The 15,000-nt window shown below is 47.7% G+C and overlaps 1 protein-coding gene and 1 long non-coding RNA gene across 2 annotated transcripts in view; both read right to left on the bottom strand.

Annotated features, from left to right (window-relative positions):
• Window positions 1–9,977, bottom strand: part of LOC105905897 (transcription factor E2-alpha) — a 12,987-nt gene extending 3,010 nt beyond the window's left edge. The window contains 13 exon segments of the mRNA XM_042703686.1: window positions 290–343; window positions 1,149–1,284; window positions 1,544–1,592; window positions 1,594–1,647; window positions 2,158–2,307; window positions 2,455–2,519; window positions 2,942–3,026; window positions 3,480–3,538; window positions 3,772–3,892; window positions 4,836–4,945; window positions 6,572–6,668; window positions 9,210–9,256; window positions 9,934–9,977. Coding sequence (XP_042559620.1) covers window positions 290–343; window positions 1,149–1,284; window positions 1,544–1,592; window positions 1,594–1,647; window positions 2,158–2,307; window positions 2,455–2,519; window positions 2,942–3,026; window positions 3,480–3,538; window positions 3,772–3,892; window positions 4,836–4,940 — 878 coding nt within the window. The 5' untranslated portion in view covers window positions 4,941–4,945; window positions 6,572–6,668; window positions 9,210–9,256; window positions 9,934–9,977.
• Window positions 9,978–11,963: 1,986 nt separating this feature from the next.
• LOC122128851 overlaps window positions 11,964–15,000 on the bottom strand; it is a 16,937-nt gene continuing 13,900 nt past the window's right edge. The window contains exons 4-5 of the long non-coding RNA XR_006151656.1: window positions 13,054–13,127; window positions 11,964–11,975 (exon numbers count right to left, since the gene is read on the bottom strand). This is a non-coding gene — a long non-coding RNA (uncharacterized LOC122128851). The remainder of the gene's footprint in view (window positions 11,976–13,053; window positions 13,128–15,000) is intronic.

Raw genomic sequence — 15,000 nt, 5'->3', positions numbered from 1 at the left:
ACACGCACACAGAAACATACCACAGAGGCTCAAATAAGAGAAGCAACACACATACACACACGTGTGAATGTCGTCTCTAAGGGTGAGATGTGCTACACTCTGTAGGTCTAAAACACTGCACACTATATACACTCTATATTTGAGCTAAAATATATATGAGGCAGCGTGTTGTCTGGTAAATATGGCGCAGCGTGTACCTGGGTGTGTGTGTGTACACACCACTGTGTGTGTGTGTGTGTGTGTGTGTGTGTGTGTGTGTGTGTGTGTGTGTGTGTGTGTGTAAACTTACTCGGCTCCTGAGTCTGACTGGGTGGAGTTACTGAGTAGAGGGAAGGCTTGAGTTCTGAAACAAGTGTGAAAAACGGGGAAATATGACAACAAGCGTGTTACAAACACGCACACACACAACCCCCGCTTTATAACCACGCGCACACAAACAAAAACCCTGCTTTTTAACTAGACACACACACACACACACACACAAACACAATCCCCACTTTTTAACTACACACACGCGCACACACACAAACCCTGCTATTAATCTACACACACACCCTGGTTCTAATCTACAATCTCACACACATGCCACACTTTTAAGCTGCATGTACAAATTCATCTGTGCTCTTCATAAGTGCAACACATTATGGGCCTGAGGCTTCACTGTGTGTGTGCTGACTACTTGAGATTTGATGAGCTATGGTTTGGATGTGATGGTGAGTTATTGGAGTGAGCGAGAGAGAGAGAGAGAGAGAGAGAGACAGAGGGACAGACAGAGACAGAGAGAGAGAGACAGAGGGACAGACAGAGACAGAGAGAGAGAGAGAGAGAGAGAGAGACAGAGGGACAGACAGAGAGAGAGAGAGAGAGAGAGAGAGAGAGAGAGACAGAGGGACAGACAGAGAGAGAGAGACAGAGAGACTAAATGAGTAGTTTGTTTTTCTGAGGGATTTTTTTTTATCCTTTCCTTCATCTGCACACTTCACAGCCTTTTTTTAGTGAGAGTGATTTGGGTCCTAGAAATGTTGTGAGTGTGTAACTGCATGTGTGTGTGTGTGTGTGAGAGAGAGTGCGTTTGTGTGTGAGAGCACGGTGTCCATTTACTCTGTGTGTGTGTGTGTGTGTGTGTGTGTGTACATATATGTGTGTACCTGGATCTGCGGGCCAGTTTGCCATCTCTCCTCTCGTCATCAGACTTGTCATTGAGGGAGGAGTTCTCATCATCCTCCTTGTCCTCGTTCTTGATGTCCAGACTGCTGGACGAGTGGCTGGAGCGCATCATACCGCCTGAAACACAAAACACCATCAGGATGTGTGTCTAGAACTAGTGCTAAAATCAGTTTACATTGTGTTTGGATGTGGAAACATTATGATGGGGAATATCTATCTATCTATCTGAGTGAATATGCAGACATGGAGTGTGCATACTTGGTATTAATATATGTGTTTTTATGTATGAGTGCAGGTGTGAATGTCTGAACATGTGTGTGTGCGTATGTGTGTGCGTATGTGTGTGCGTGAATGTTTGCGTGTGCGAGAAACTCACCATTAAAGCCCTCGGGCTGGGAGCCAGGGGGCCCCCAGAGTTTGGTGGCCATGCAGGGGGCCACTCTGGGTCAGACCTGGTCCGTCGTCATGGTGACTGGGCATCTGGTAACGGGGAAGGGCATGTTACTATGAAGAGCAATCACTTAGGAGAATTAAAGGCACCACCACTAAATCGTATGTTGTGTTAAGGGTCAAAAATAACCAGCCACGCCCTAAATTAAAATGTGATGACTTCTCCTACAGTGACCCAAGATACTCACAGAGCTTCACACACACACACACACACACACACACACACACACACACACCACACACCACACACACACACAACACACACACACACACACACACACCACACACACAGAGATTGGGATGAATAGATTCATGCAAAATAGATTTAGGATTTCAAATTCAATTAAGCTGCTTCATTGTAGGGGTTTAGTGAACAAGGGGAGCATCAACTTCACAGATTATTCCGCTCCTTCCGATTGGACAAGGACAACATGCAACTCACAAATCACTCCATGCATACAGATCAACTTTGCTCTCGCTCGCTCTCATGTCCACACACACACACACACACACACACACACACACACACACGATCCTCACCATGCGTCCAGCCAGGTTGAACGCCTGAGTGAGGAGGCTGGATGTGGAGGAGCCACCGGCGTTCAGGAGGCTGGCCAGGTCGCCTGGCGTCCCCACAGCATGACCCCGCAACACATTCAGTGCCTCCTCCAGACTATCGCCCACTTTATTCTGAAGGACGGAGAGAGAGGGAAGGAGAGAAAGAGAGAGAGGGAGAGAGAAACGGAGTAGGGGGGTTAAAACGTGTTTATTAACTCAATATTCAAAGCGTTACATTACTACACATAATGCATGAAGACATCCAACATAGGCTCTTACCTGCAGGTTGCCCTCAAAGCTGGGAGATGGAGCCGCCTGGGCCGAGGACCTCGACCACTGAGAGGCTGGAGAGAGAGAGAGAGAGAGAGAGAGAGAGAGAGAGAGAGAGAGAGAGAGAGAGAGAGAGGAGAGAGAGAGAGAGAGAGAGAGAGAGAGAGAGAGAGAGAGAGAGAGATCCATATACAAGAATTACACATTGGAAGGAGCAAATTGATGCAGTATCCTTGTATTTTTTCCCACTCATTAAAGTATGGAAGGTCAAGATCACTTTTGGACAGTAGATGGCGCTGCAGAACTACAGCAGCCAAACCCAGCATCTGACTGAGATCACAGAGAGACTTAAAAGCTCGTGTGGTGATGGTGTGAGTTAACACTGTGACCTCAATCTCACACACATGCAAACGCGCGCACACACACACACGGATGGACACACACACACACACACACACACACACACACACACACACACACACACACACACACACACCTGAGATGGCTTGAGGAGAGCCCACTGGGGTGGATGGGGTTGAGGGGAAACTGGCGCCACCTCCGTTGGTCTCTGATGGATAAATCTGGACACAGAGAAGAGAGGAGAGCAGGAGAGGAGAGGACAAAGAAGAAAAGAGAGAGACACGATATTTACTCATCCGCTTAAAACACATATATGCACTTGTTTACACACTAACACACAGAAACACACACATCATTTCGTGGAACTGCAGGAGTGATCGGTCAGATAACAACTACACTAGATTAGCCCAAATCTTTTAGTCCGGCAATTAATGAGATCTCACACACACACACACTCATACACACACACACTCATACACAAACACACTTGGCACGTCAACACAAGTCACACACGCTGTGGATGTGTGTCAATCTAAGAGTATATACAGGGCTAGTGCAGACAGAGCTGACCTATAATGCTATTTAGAGACCTGCTGGAATAGATGTCTGAACGCATTAGCCACACACAAACACACACACACACACACACACAATCACACCGAACTCAGACTCACCGATGCCAGCGCCTTCCCAATCTCATCACCTGAGCTCCCTGGAGCAGTACCTCTGTTAGCTAAGAGAAAGAAAGAAAGAAAGAAAAAAAACAGAAAGAGAGGGACAGAGAGAGAGAGATGAAGAGAGAGAACAAGAGAGGAAGAAAAATACAAAAGAAACGAAGGTATTAAATGATAGATTTCTTTTCTCTTTCTTCTGTTCTAAGAGATAAAGCTCTATACTTAAATACAACCTCTAAATACAACTACAAACATGAGGGTAGATTATGTAGTGTAGTGAAAACTACATTACCCATAATGCCATCTGCTCCGTTGGTCACCCCATAGGGTGAAGGGCCAGGGTGGTAGCCATTCATGTCTCCGCCCTGCAGTGGGTAGTTCTGAGGGGAGATGGGCAGAGGCTGCCTCTTCTGCTGAGAGCAAATGTACAAGAAATAAATAAATCTACATCTCAGTGCCATGTGTATATACACACACACACACACACACACACACACACACACACACACACACACACACACACACACACACACACACACACACACACACACACACACACACACACCAGAAATACAAACCAACATCATGCCTGCACACAGACATACAGAGAGGAACACCCATATATATATACACACACACACAGAGAACAATACAAATCATCACCAAATCAGCATACACACACATACTCTTAGCATGTACTCAAACACAAAAAAATACAAATATACATTCCCAGTACGCACACACACAGACATCTATTAGATGCTCACACAGACATGAAGACACACAAATGTTGTGCATGCAGAGAGCAATAGGATTAGGGTTAGCAGTGGAGTGGGGAGGGATTAGAACTGTTGTGTGGAGAGAGAGAGATAGAGAGGGAAAGAAAGAGAGGTCAGTGGCTGGCTTTAGACTGAGAGGTCAAGGGTTGAGGTTTTAGAGTAGGTCACAGACAGCCATAATTACTGCAGTTACAGTCTAAAGCCACACACACACACACACACACACACACACACACTCACACAAATGAACACACACACACACACAAATAAACATATATGCACAGACACACTCACACTATAAGGACAGGACAGACATGCAAAAAAAAAAAAGAAACTGAGGTAACCAAACACACACAGACACAGACACACACACAGACACAGACACACACACAGACACATACACAGACACAGACACACGGAGCTGAGCACACTTTGGCACACTAACATGAACAAACATGGTGGAGGGCTGTTTTTCAACACTCACACACACACACACACACACACACACTCACTCACTCACTCGCTCGCTCGCTCTTGATCACACACACACACACACACACACACACACGGTGCTTACCAGTCTGTCCTGTGGGTTGGCGGCATTGAAGGGGGCTTGCTGAGCGATGTGGGGGGAGTTCTGAAGGATGCCAGGGTACCCGGGCTGACCCCATGAGTCCACCATACCCTCTGCCAAAACACACACACACACACACGCACAAAGGGGGTCAGTACCAACCAACTCACAAACAATCGCTCTCTCTCTATTACAACACGCACGTGCAAACATAAAGTGACAAATTCATGTTTTAACACACACACACACACACACACACACACACACATATTCGTTCTCACACGCACCAAGCTTAAACTGATCCATACATTCATTTTATCTGCCTCACTAAATCTCTCACACGAACACACACACAGCATGGATTAAGCCCTGTGGAGAGCAGACCTGATGTCAACTGTGGGGCTGCTTTGAAGGTGGTGGAGACATCTGACTTAAACTCAACCTGACTGACAGGGAACCGTGAAACAGCTTCCCTCTCTCTCTCTGACACACACTGCAACCCTGAACGTATCTAGGCATCACCCTGAGGAGCTGTATCAGAGAACGCAAATGGCCCAATCATTTGGACCAGACATTAAACTGACTTTACCCTGCCAGCTCCCTAGTGCAAAGTCTGTGTAATGTCCATTGAGCCCACGTTGTGAATAGAGCAGGTCATTGTCGAAACAAATAATACAGACCTGCAGTCAGTTTTTCTTTTGCTTGAACTTCAATACAAAGCACAACCACCTAGCTAGCTACCTAGCACAACCACCTAGCTAGCTACCTTACACAGCCACCTAGCTAGCTACCTAACACAGCCACCTAGCTAGCTACCTAACACAGCCACCTAGCTAGCTACCTAACACAGCCACCTAGCTAGCTACCTAACACAGCCACCTAGCTAGCTACCTAACACAGCCACCTAGCTAGCTACCTAGCACAAACACCTAGCTAGCTACAATTCAAGAGAAATATAGTTGTTCATGCTCATTAGCTTGGTAGCTAGGAGTAAGTTGTTCGTATTGGGCTAGCAAAAAAATAAAATAAAAATCACAATGCAAACTTGCACCTGGTAGTCAGTCATTGTAGTTAGCTTACAAACCAGTTTCCCCCCGAGGTAACTAATGTCTAGCTTGTTTAACTTTTAGTTATTTAACCCAGTAACCACAAGCCAGGAACACCCATTATAAGCAACCAGTGACAAGGGTTTGTCTCTCTCCTGTGTCATTGTACGGTAAACCAAACGGAGTATTTCCAGTAGGTGAGAACGTGTCTTGAGACAGACCATGTCCAATCATGTGCTATGTGTGAAAGGGCAACTCCTAACGGATTGCATATGAGAACAGCTATGAGAGACTGAGAGAACAGAGACGGAAAAAGGGAAAAGAGGGAGGGGGAGGGAGGCTTCGGTCCTCTCACAGTAAACACCGACCACTGCCTCCCACACGCTCTCGCTTGTCCTGGTTTGTCCCTCTTCTACCAACATGAAGCAACACGACTGGACAGTCGATCAGGTACGTGGGTCCACTCACTCTCGGAGTCTGGGGCTAAAAGCTTGTTGACTAGCACTGCCAGCCTCAAGCTGCAAGCTCATTTCCTGCTAAGGGGACATTACTCTATGGACAGTGGTTCAGTGAAAAAGAGGGGCGAAAAAAACCTTCTGTTTCTGTAAGAGTGTGAGTGTGAGTGTGAGTGTGTGTGTGTGTGTGTGTGTGTGTGTGTGTGTGTGTGTGTGTGTGTGTGTGTGCGCGCCTTACCGTTCAGGTAGTACTGTGATGGGTACACATGGCCTGGTTTGGAGGGGGGGTAGCCTGCTCCATCGGAACTGTACTCCTCCCCTGAGGCGGGGTACACCTGCAACACAAACAAAGCGTTCAGCATCAGCTCGCCCGTTTCAGGTCAAAGGTTAAAGCTCCAATCAGAAGCTTTCAGCATCAACACTCGCACACGCTCAGATCAATTGGGCCTCCAGCAACCCCAGCAGTTGAGAAATATCCGCCCATGGCTACAGGCACCACAGACTCATTCAAACATTCAGAATCAACGTGTGGTGTGTGTGTGTGTGTGTGTATGATGTAGAGTACATGGTATGTTAGACATGAAAAGTGCACCTAGATTCACTGAGTAATGGGACTGCCTCCCCAAAGCGGAGCGTGTGTGTGTGTGTGTGTGTGTGTGTGTGTGTGTGTGTGTGTATCATCTATTATCAGTTACATGTGAAAAACAGGAATCGTGTACCAGCTTGGTAGGAAACAGTGAGGACATACAGTTTCAGCCCTATAGGCATAGCGCTCACACACACACACAGGGCATAGCTAGGGATCTCACACACACACACACACAGGGCATAGCTAGGGATCACACACACACACACACAAACAGGGCATAGCTAGACACACACACTTCCAACTGGTTCATCTCACTCTTCCTCCACCGCTCATTCGCGATTTTTGTGTAATTAGATTTCAGCATAAGATACAGAAAAAGAAGACACAAGCAAGAGGAAGAGAAAGAGAGAGAGAGAGAGAAAGAGAGAGAGAGAGAGAGAGAGATATATGTGATGAAAAGAAACGTAAAGAAGGTGAAACAGAGATAGCAGAAGAGGAGACAAGAGGAGGTGCAGCTAAAACAGACAGAAAGAAAGAGAAGAGAAAGAAAGAGAGAAAGGAGACAGGGAGTGAGAAAGAGAGAGTGCAGGGGAGGAGAGAGAGAGAAAAAGACAAGAGAAAGGGAAAGAACGAGAGCGAAACAAGAGGTAAAGACAGAAAAGGAGAGAGAAAGAGAAGTCATACGATAGAGAGAGAGAGAGGAGGAGAGAAGGGAAGAGAACGAAAGAAAGAACGAAAGAAAGAGACATGGAGAGAGAGAGGGGAAAAAATGAGAGAACGAGAGAAAGAAACATGGAGAGATGGAGAGAGAGGGAGAGAAATACACTCCTAATTACAGAGCCATCTGCCCCTTCTTGGATCCCCGCCAGCTCCACAGGCAGCTGGGTGAGAGGGATGGGGGAGGGGGGAGTGAGAGAGAGAGAGATGGAGGGAGGGAGAGAGAGAGAGAGGGAGAGAGAGAGAGAGAGAGAGGGTGTGTGAGTGGGAGAAGCAGAGAGAGGGAGAGAAGGATAGGAAGAGGGGGTGTAAAGAGAGGTAGAATAAGTGCAGAGAAAAGAGAAAAGAGCAAGAGAAGAGAAAGAGTGACAGCAAGTTGGATGGAGTGTGAGGCAGTGGAGAGGTAACGGATGGAGAGACACAGAGAGAGAGAGAGAGAGAGAAGACAGGATGGGAAAAGAAGAGAAACACAGCGAGCGGTGTCACAAGCCACTATCAGCCCTGAAGGAGGGGAGGGGAAGGGAGTGTGTGTGTGTGTGTGAGTATGTGTGCTGATGATGACTGTGTGTGTATTTATGTGTGTGTGTGTGTGTGTGTGTGTGTGTGTGTGTGTGTGTGTGTGTGTGTGTGAGAGTGTGTGTGTGTGTGTTGTGGGGTGGGGGTGAGGGGTTAGTTTTACGGCAGGGGGCTTATGACAAACTTTAGCACCAGGCATTTGAGTTTTATTTTATTATATATTTAACCTTAATGACTGCAGGATGTCTGACATCCTCTAAGCCACATCTGGTTAGGAGCGACACAGGGAAGAGAAAGACCAGTAGGAGAGGAAGAAAGAAAAGAGGGGGAAGACAAAATGGCTGCCTGTTTTCTTCTCTTTAACCCTTTGAGGAGTGAGTTCTTTTCACAATGCTGTGGCCTGGAGAGGGAGTTTTCCCCCCTTGTCCTTCTAGAATTCCATGCTAACGTTCTAGAGTTTCGTCGTTAGCTGTGGAAAATGCTCAAATCTTTCCACGCCCCCCCCCCCCCCCCTTCCTTCTTTTTAAAGGATTCTCTTCTGTTGTGTTAACCTATCAATGCATCACTTTAGTAATAAAAGAATAGCTAGTCTTCTATGGTCGCCTCTCTCTCTCTCTCCTCTCTCTCCCTCCCTCCCTCCCTCCCTCCCCCTCTCCTCAGGTCAGTCAGTATTCCACACCTGAGGCTCTTATTGGAGTGGCTGTCAGAGGCTTAAGCAGGACAAAAACACCTTAATGAATTCACTTCTAATGTGTGTGGACATCTCCTTGTCATCTAATTCTCATTCATGTCTTCGTGTGTGTGTGTGTGTGTGTGTGTGTGTGTGTGTGTGTGTGTGTCTCTCTAAAGGGGTGAGTGAGTGAATGTATGTATATAGAGGATTCATGAAACAAACTGGGTTGTTGAAACAAAGATAGGGGCTGGCATGCTCCCTCTTAATCTCGATTCGCTCCCGCTCCCTCTCTCTCCCCTCCCCCCCCCCCCCACACACACACACACACACACACACACACCACTCAGCCGTTCTGACTGTCTCATTCTCACTAAAGCTCACCACTGAAGAGGGCAGTCCAGGCACCTTCCTCTTCTTGGGCTGTGTGTCTGCAAAAGAAAGATGGTCACTGACGGAACTGATTAAAATCACTGATTATACGGCTCCTCAGAAGGCTGCAGAAAGTTCCATTGAAATGAAATGGGCCATCCCAACATCCGGAGGTCCGATATTTCTTGATAATGATTGCTGAAAATGAATAATGACCGCTGCCATTGGCTTCTGATTCACATCTTTCATATCAGTCTAAGTCGCAATGAAATTCCAGTAAGTAAGCAACGCAACACCTTAAAACTTAAAAGTTCTATGTGCGTGAGAACTATTCTATTCTTTAATCGTTTTTGGAAAGAACACGTATAATAACTGGGATAACATAAAGTATGCACAGAAGAGTCTTGTATCGTCCTGGAGAAAATGATTTGTCAAAAATGGACTATACCTAAATTTCCCTCTGGATTAATAAAGTATCCATCTATCTATCTATCTATCTCATACATGGTCCCCCAACATAGCCTTCCCAAATCATTGCTAATGGCCTCCGATCATATATCAATTAGATAGGAAAAATTCTGATTGGTCAGTGGTGCTGATCAATGGTGTTGATCAGTGTTCTCAGCGTGCCAAGATTCATCTGGCCAACATCGGGTACTTCACTCGTCTACAGTATGCCTCTGGAGCCGGTGTGTGTGTGTGTGGTGTGTGTGTGTTGGTGTGTGTGTGTGGTTACCGATGGGTTCGTCAGAGGGTCGTCTGCGGAGGATAGCCCTGTTAGAATGCAGAGTCTGACTTCAGGCCAGGAGGGGGGTGAGTGTCTGCAGCGGACATGGGCATGTCCCCGGACATCAACGCAGCCTGGGGGGGCAGAAAGGTAGAGATTAATACATCATTTCCTTTTTAGAGCTTTTATGATATATGTGTGAATATGTGTTGATTACGGTGTCTGTGTGAGTGTGTGTGTGTGTGTCTGTGTGAGTGTGTGGTCTTTACCTGCATGCAAAGGGATATCTCTTCTTTGCCTGAAACAGAGATGAGAATAGTATGAAGTTAAAATTAACTAAACCAAGATTTCAAAACTTCAGATGATATATATAGATATATATATAGATATTTTGTATTTCACAACAAGGTTATGATTTTTAAGACATCAATAGTCTATCAGAAAGCATCTCTATCATTCTCAATATCTAACGATTTCAGTCAGATATGGACTGGATGACTTAAGCGGCCTACTGCAGCATGTTATTTAAAAAATAACAAATGGATGTGTGTGTTGTAGGCACCGTGCTCTTCCTCTTCCTCTCTTTAGCGCTCTTCCTCTCTTTAGTGCTCCTCCTCTTTAATCTGACATCTGACCGCCGTCTCTGAATCACGGACATCTAAGTCACTGTGGACAGCGGCGTCTCTAAAACTTTCCATTGATCAGTGTTCCTCAGGCCAGAGGACCCGGCTGAGGGCTTCTTCCACACACACACACACACCTGAGCAGTAACCTCTGAAGAAAGGACACACACCAATCAATGGCCACAGTCAATTCCAATCAAATCAATGCTATTGATTGTTGAGGTTGCTAAGGAACAGTGGCGTTTCATTAGGAGGCCACTGTATTTACTGCAGTAAATATGTTAGGCTGTGTGTGTGTGTGTGTGTGTGTGTCTAAATGCTACTAGGACCGTCTTGCCTCTTCCATAAACATGCTAATGCCTTATGACCTCAATGCCAACAAGGCGTGACAGTGCATCACTATACACACAGATTCTCTCTTACTAATTCATGTTATCCCCCCCTCCACACACACACACACACACACACACACACACACACAGCAGTTGATTTATTCTCCTTTAAACGAAGCTAGACTGACAACGTTTGGCTGGGCTCCACCAAACCCAAAGAAACCAACCCCTCCATCCATTCCTTTCTCTCACTCAGTTTGTGTGTGTGTGTGTGTGTGTGTGTGTGTGTGTGTGTGTGTGTATCCTGTATGTGTGTGTGTGTGTGTGTGTGTGTGTGTGTGTGTGTGTGTGTATCCTGTATGTGTGTGTGTTTGTGTTTGTGTGTTCCATGTTTACGACCTCAGCCAACACAGACAAACAACCAAATTGGTCCCATTACGGCCCAGAGCCCATTAAAGCCCCCCCACCCCCACCCCTCGCACCAACCCCCCATCCGACCCCTGTGGCCCCGACCCCCTGGTTAATCCCGGTGGGGGGTTGGGGGTAGATCCCCAACGTGCCCCCCCCCCCCCCCCACCAGGACGCGTGGGAAGGGGGGTTGGGAATGAGTGTGTGTGGTGTGTGTGTGTGTGGTGTGTGTGTGTATATGTGTGTGTAAGTGTGGGGTGGGGGTAAGACTAAGCTGGGGGATCAGAGGAGTGTCAGCACATGCAGATACCACTGCTCCTGTCCACACACACACACACACACACACACACACACACGAGGTGCATCCACTGTTCTTATACACCACAAATATCAACATCCACCCACACAAACCCACAAACACAACACCACACACCACACACCACACACACACACACACAGGATATACACACACACACACACAAACACACACAGGATATATACACTTCCCATACACCATACAATGGAAAACACAGGAGATAATGCTTCCCCTGTTCAGCCACATAACACACACACACACAGAAGTGTGTGTCTGGCAGTGAGACGAGGGGAGAAACACACCTCCAATTCAGGAGTCACAAATGGCTGGAGGATCCCCTCATGCTCACCATAAGCAGCTTTCAGGGTACACCTGCAGAGAAGGGGGAGGAGGAGGCCGTGAGAAAGGCATAATAAAGCATGGACACAGAGACTACACATACACAACGACTACAAGCTGACCAAACAATCAGGCTACAACACCGGTGACACTGTGTGTGTGTGTGTGTGTGTGTGTGTGTGTGTGTGTGTTTGTTTGTTTGTGATACCAGGTGGGTCAGAGAGTAGACATTAAAAGCCTTTGGCATAAACCCATGTCTCCTCCAACCTTCACCGAGTGACCGGCTAACCTACATCTCCAAACCTACCTGCACACACACACACACGCACACGCACACGCACACGCGCACACGCACACACGCACACACGCACACGAGCGGCTTAATGCCGATTCACTCCATGTGACTCATTTACCAGACAGATTACCTCAAGAGGATCTGCCAACAACCCCCCACGTATGCACGCACACACACACACACACACACACACACACGCGCACGCGCACGCGCACGCACACGCTAAGACAGGTGAGCACACCTCTGTCTCCCAAGCCATGTTTCATCTAACACGATCTTTTAAGCCCCACTTGAACAAACTAGTGGTGTCAGACTGGGGAGAAAAACCATGCAGAATATTTATGGGATGTTGTAAGAACTGGGTTATGCGTTCTCCATGCAAGCCCAACCCTTTACGCGCTCACATAACAAACATCCACTCTGGGACGCGTTTCACTGTCAGTGGTTTCTAATGTGCTTCGAGCTCATTGGTTGCATGGTCATTATAAGGGTGCCAATCAAGTTGCATGGTCATGATAAGGGCGCCAATCAAGTTGCATGGTCATGATAAGGGCGCCAATCAAGTTTAACCTCAAAGCACATTAGGGTCCAGCTTGGCACTGCTGACATAATTAGCAACAATTGCAGTAGATCACAGTCAGAACATCACGATAATTACAAAAGTAATGTCAATGCTCTGTGTGTGTGTGTGTGTATGTGTGTATATGTGTGTGTGTGTGATGCCCTATTGGGGGGGGGGGCAGTAGAGACTAATCCATGCCTAGTTGTTGTTATGTGTATGTGTGTGTGTGTGTGTGTGTGTGGTCTGTCCCTTACCCGAGCTGGATGAAAGGAGGTACTGCCCTGCTCTCCAGCAGCCCAGGTGCTGGTTCCAGTCCGCTCCTCCGGACCTGCGAGAGCGAGAGAGAAAAGATGGGAAGAACAAATGAACATCAAGTGGACTATTGAGCTCCAGCCTACAGACGGGGCCAGGGCCCGGGCCCGCCTTGAAGGAAGACAGATCTACAGATTGAATGATTAATGCCTTTCAGGGAGCGCTCAGGGAAGAGAACCTCCTAGAGGGAACCATTGTCTCTTCAGCCTGTCTATTAGGAACCATTCTCCCCTGGTAGGAACCCTTCCCTCCACCGGAGTGGCTGGTAGGAACCATTCTCCCTGATCAGGTACCTGGTAGGAACCCTTCCCTCCACGAGAGTGGCTGGTAGGAACCATTCTCCCTGATCAGGTACCTGGTAGGAACCCTTCCCTCCACCGAGAGTGGCTGGTAGGAACCATTCTCCCTGCTCAGCTACCTGGTAGGAACCCTTCCCTCCACCGAGAGTGGCTGGTAGGAACCATTCTCCCTGCTCAGCTACCTGGTAGGAGCCATTTTCCCTGTCATCTCTGGTATGTGAGGTGGCTCTGATGTCAGAGGATCTGCCAACAGGTTTTCCACTAGGACAGAGTGCCAAAGCTACATGCTGCCACTTCGACAGCAGTTCAGGAGAGATGGTGTGTGTGTGTGTGTGTGTGTGTGTGTGTGTGTGTGTGTGTGTGTACACATGCCAGCGAATTCCAGTGCAGGGTTCTCTGACAGGTTCTGCGTCCCATGAGATCGGAGGCACGTCACTCCCTATAAACTGATCTGACAGCTTCTCAGCCAGCAGACTCACATACGCAACTACCGATCACAACCTACACAAGGGTGTGTATGTATGTGTGTGTGTGTGTGTGTGTGTGTGTTTCCACTGACACCCAGCTCTCTTACTGACTGATTGAAGGAAGGAAAGGATCCATATTGTAAATGCAAAAACACACACACACACACACACACACACACACACACACACACACACACACACACACACACACACACACACACACACACACACACACACACACACACACACACACACACTATGAGTTTAGATCTCTGATTGGGTTTTAATGATCTTCTGCCACTCCGCCAATGCCATGACTGATGGCCCAAACCAAACAGCTGACACTGGAGCACAGCCAGAACCAGGCCAGAACCACATCAGACCTGGGCCAGACCCGGGCCAGACCCGGGCCAAAGACACAATACACTGCTTGGCGCATGTGATGAGTGTGAATGGCACTGGCTAGCTGGCCAACGCTAGTTTTCAACATAAAAGCCTCAAGGCCCACAGCGAACGGCACAATGCAGAGTACCTGAGCACAGCCCGAACGTGCTGGTCTGGGGACTGCAAATGTGTGTGTGTGTGGTGAGACCACACTCCGAACGTGCTGGTCTGGGGACTGCAAATGTGTGTGTGTGTGTGTGGTGAGACCACACTCCGAACGTGCTGGTCTGGGGACTGCAAATGTGTGTGTGTGTGTGTGGTGAGACCACACTCCGAACGTGCTGGTCTGGGGACTGCAAATGTGTGTGTGTGTGTGTGTGTGAGACCACACCCCGAACGTGCTGGTCTGGGGACTGCAAATGTGTGTGTGTGTGTGTGTGTGCACACCCCGAATATGCTGGGGTGGGGAGCACTGATTTTCAATTATACTGCAAATTGAAATGCATGGGTATAGTCTTTAATTTCTTCACAAACTAACGCGTGTGTGTGTATGTGTGCTTATGTGGGGGGGGGGGGGGGGATTCCAGATGGTATATTCTGGAGTTCCCCTCTGTACTTTTTAGGGTGAGCTCCACGAGTGGGGTGGGGGCTACCTGGTGGTCGAAGCCTCAGTCTGATCTGAGTGTGTGTGTGTGTGTGTGTGTGTGTGTGTGTGTGTGTGTGTGTGTGTGAATCTCAG

This window comes from Clupea harengus, chromosome 25, assembly GCF_900700415.2.
Source record: "Clupea harengus chromosome 25, Ch_v2.0.2, whole genome shotgun sequence".
Lineage (NCBI taxonomy): Eukaryota > Metazoa > Chordata > Actinopteri > Clupeiformes > Clupeidae > Clupea > Clupea harengus.
Note: the sequence above shows the minus strand (reverse complement) of the source record. Positions and strands in the feature narration are given on the sequence as shown.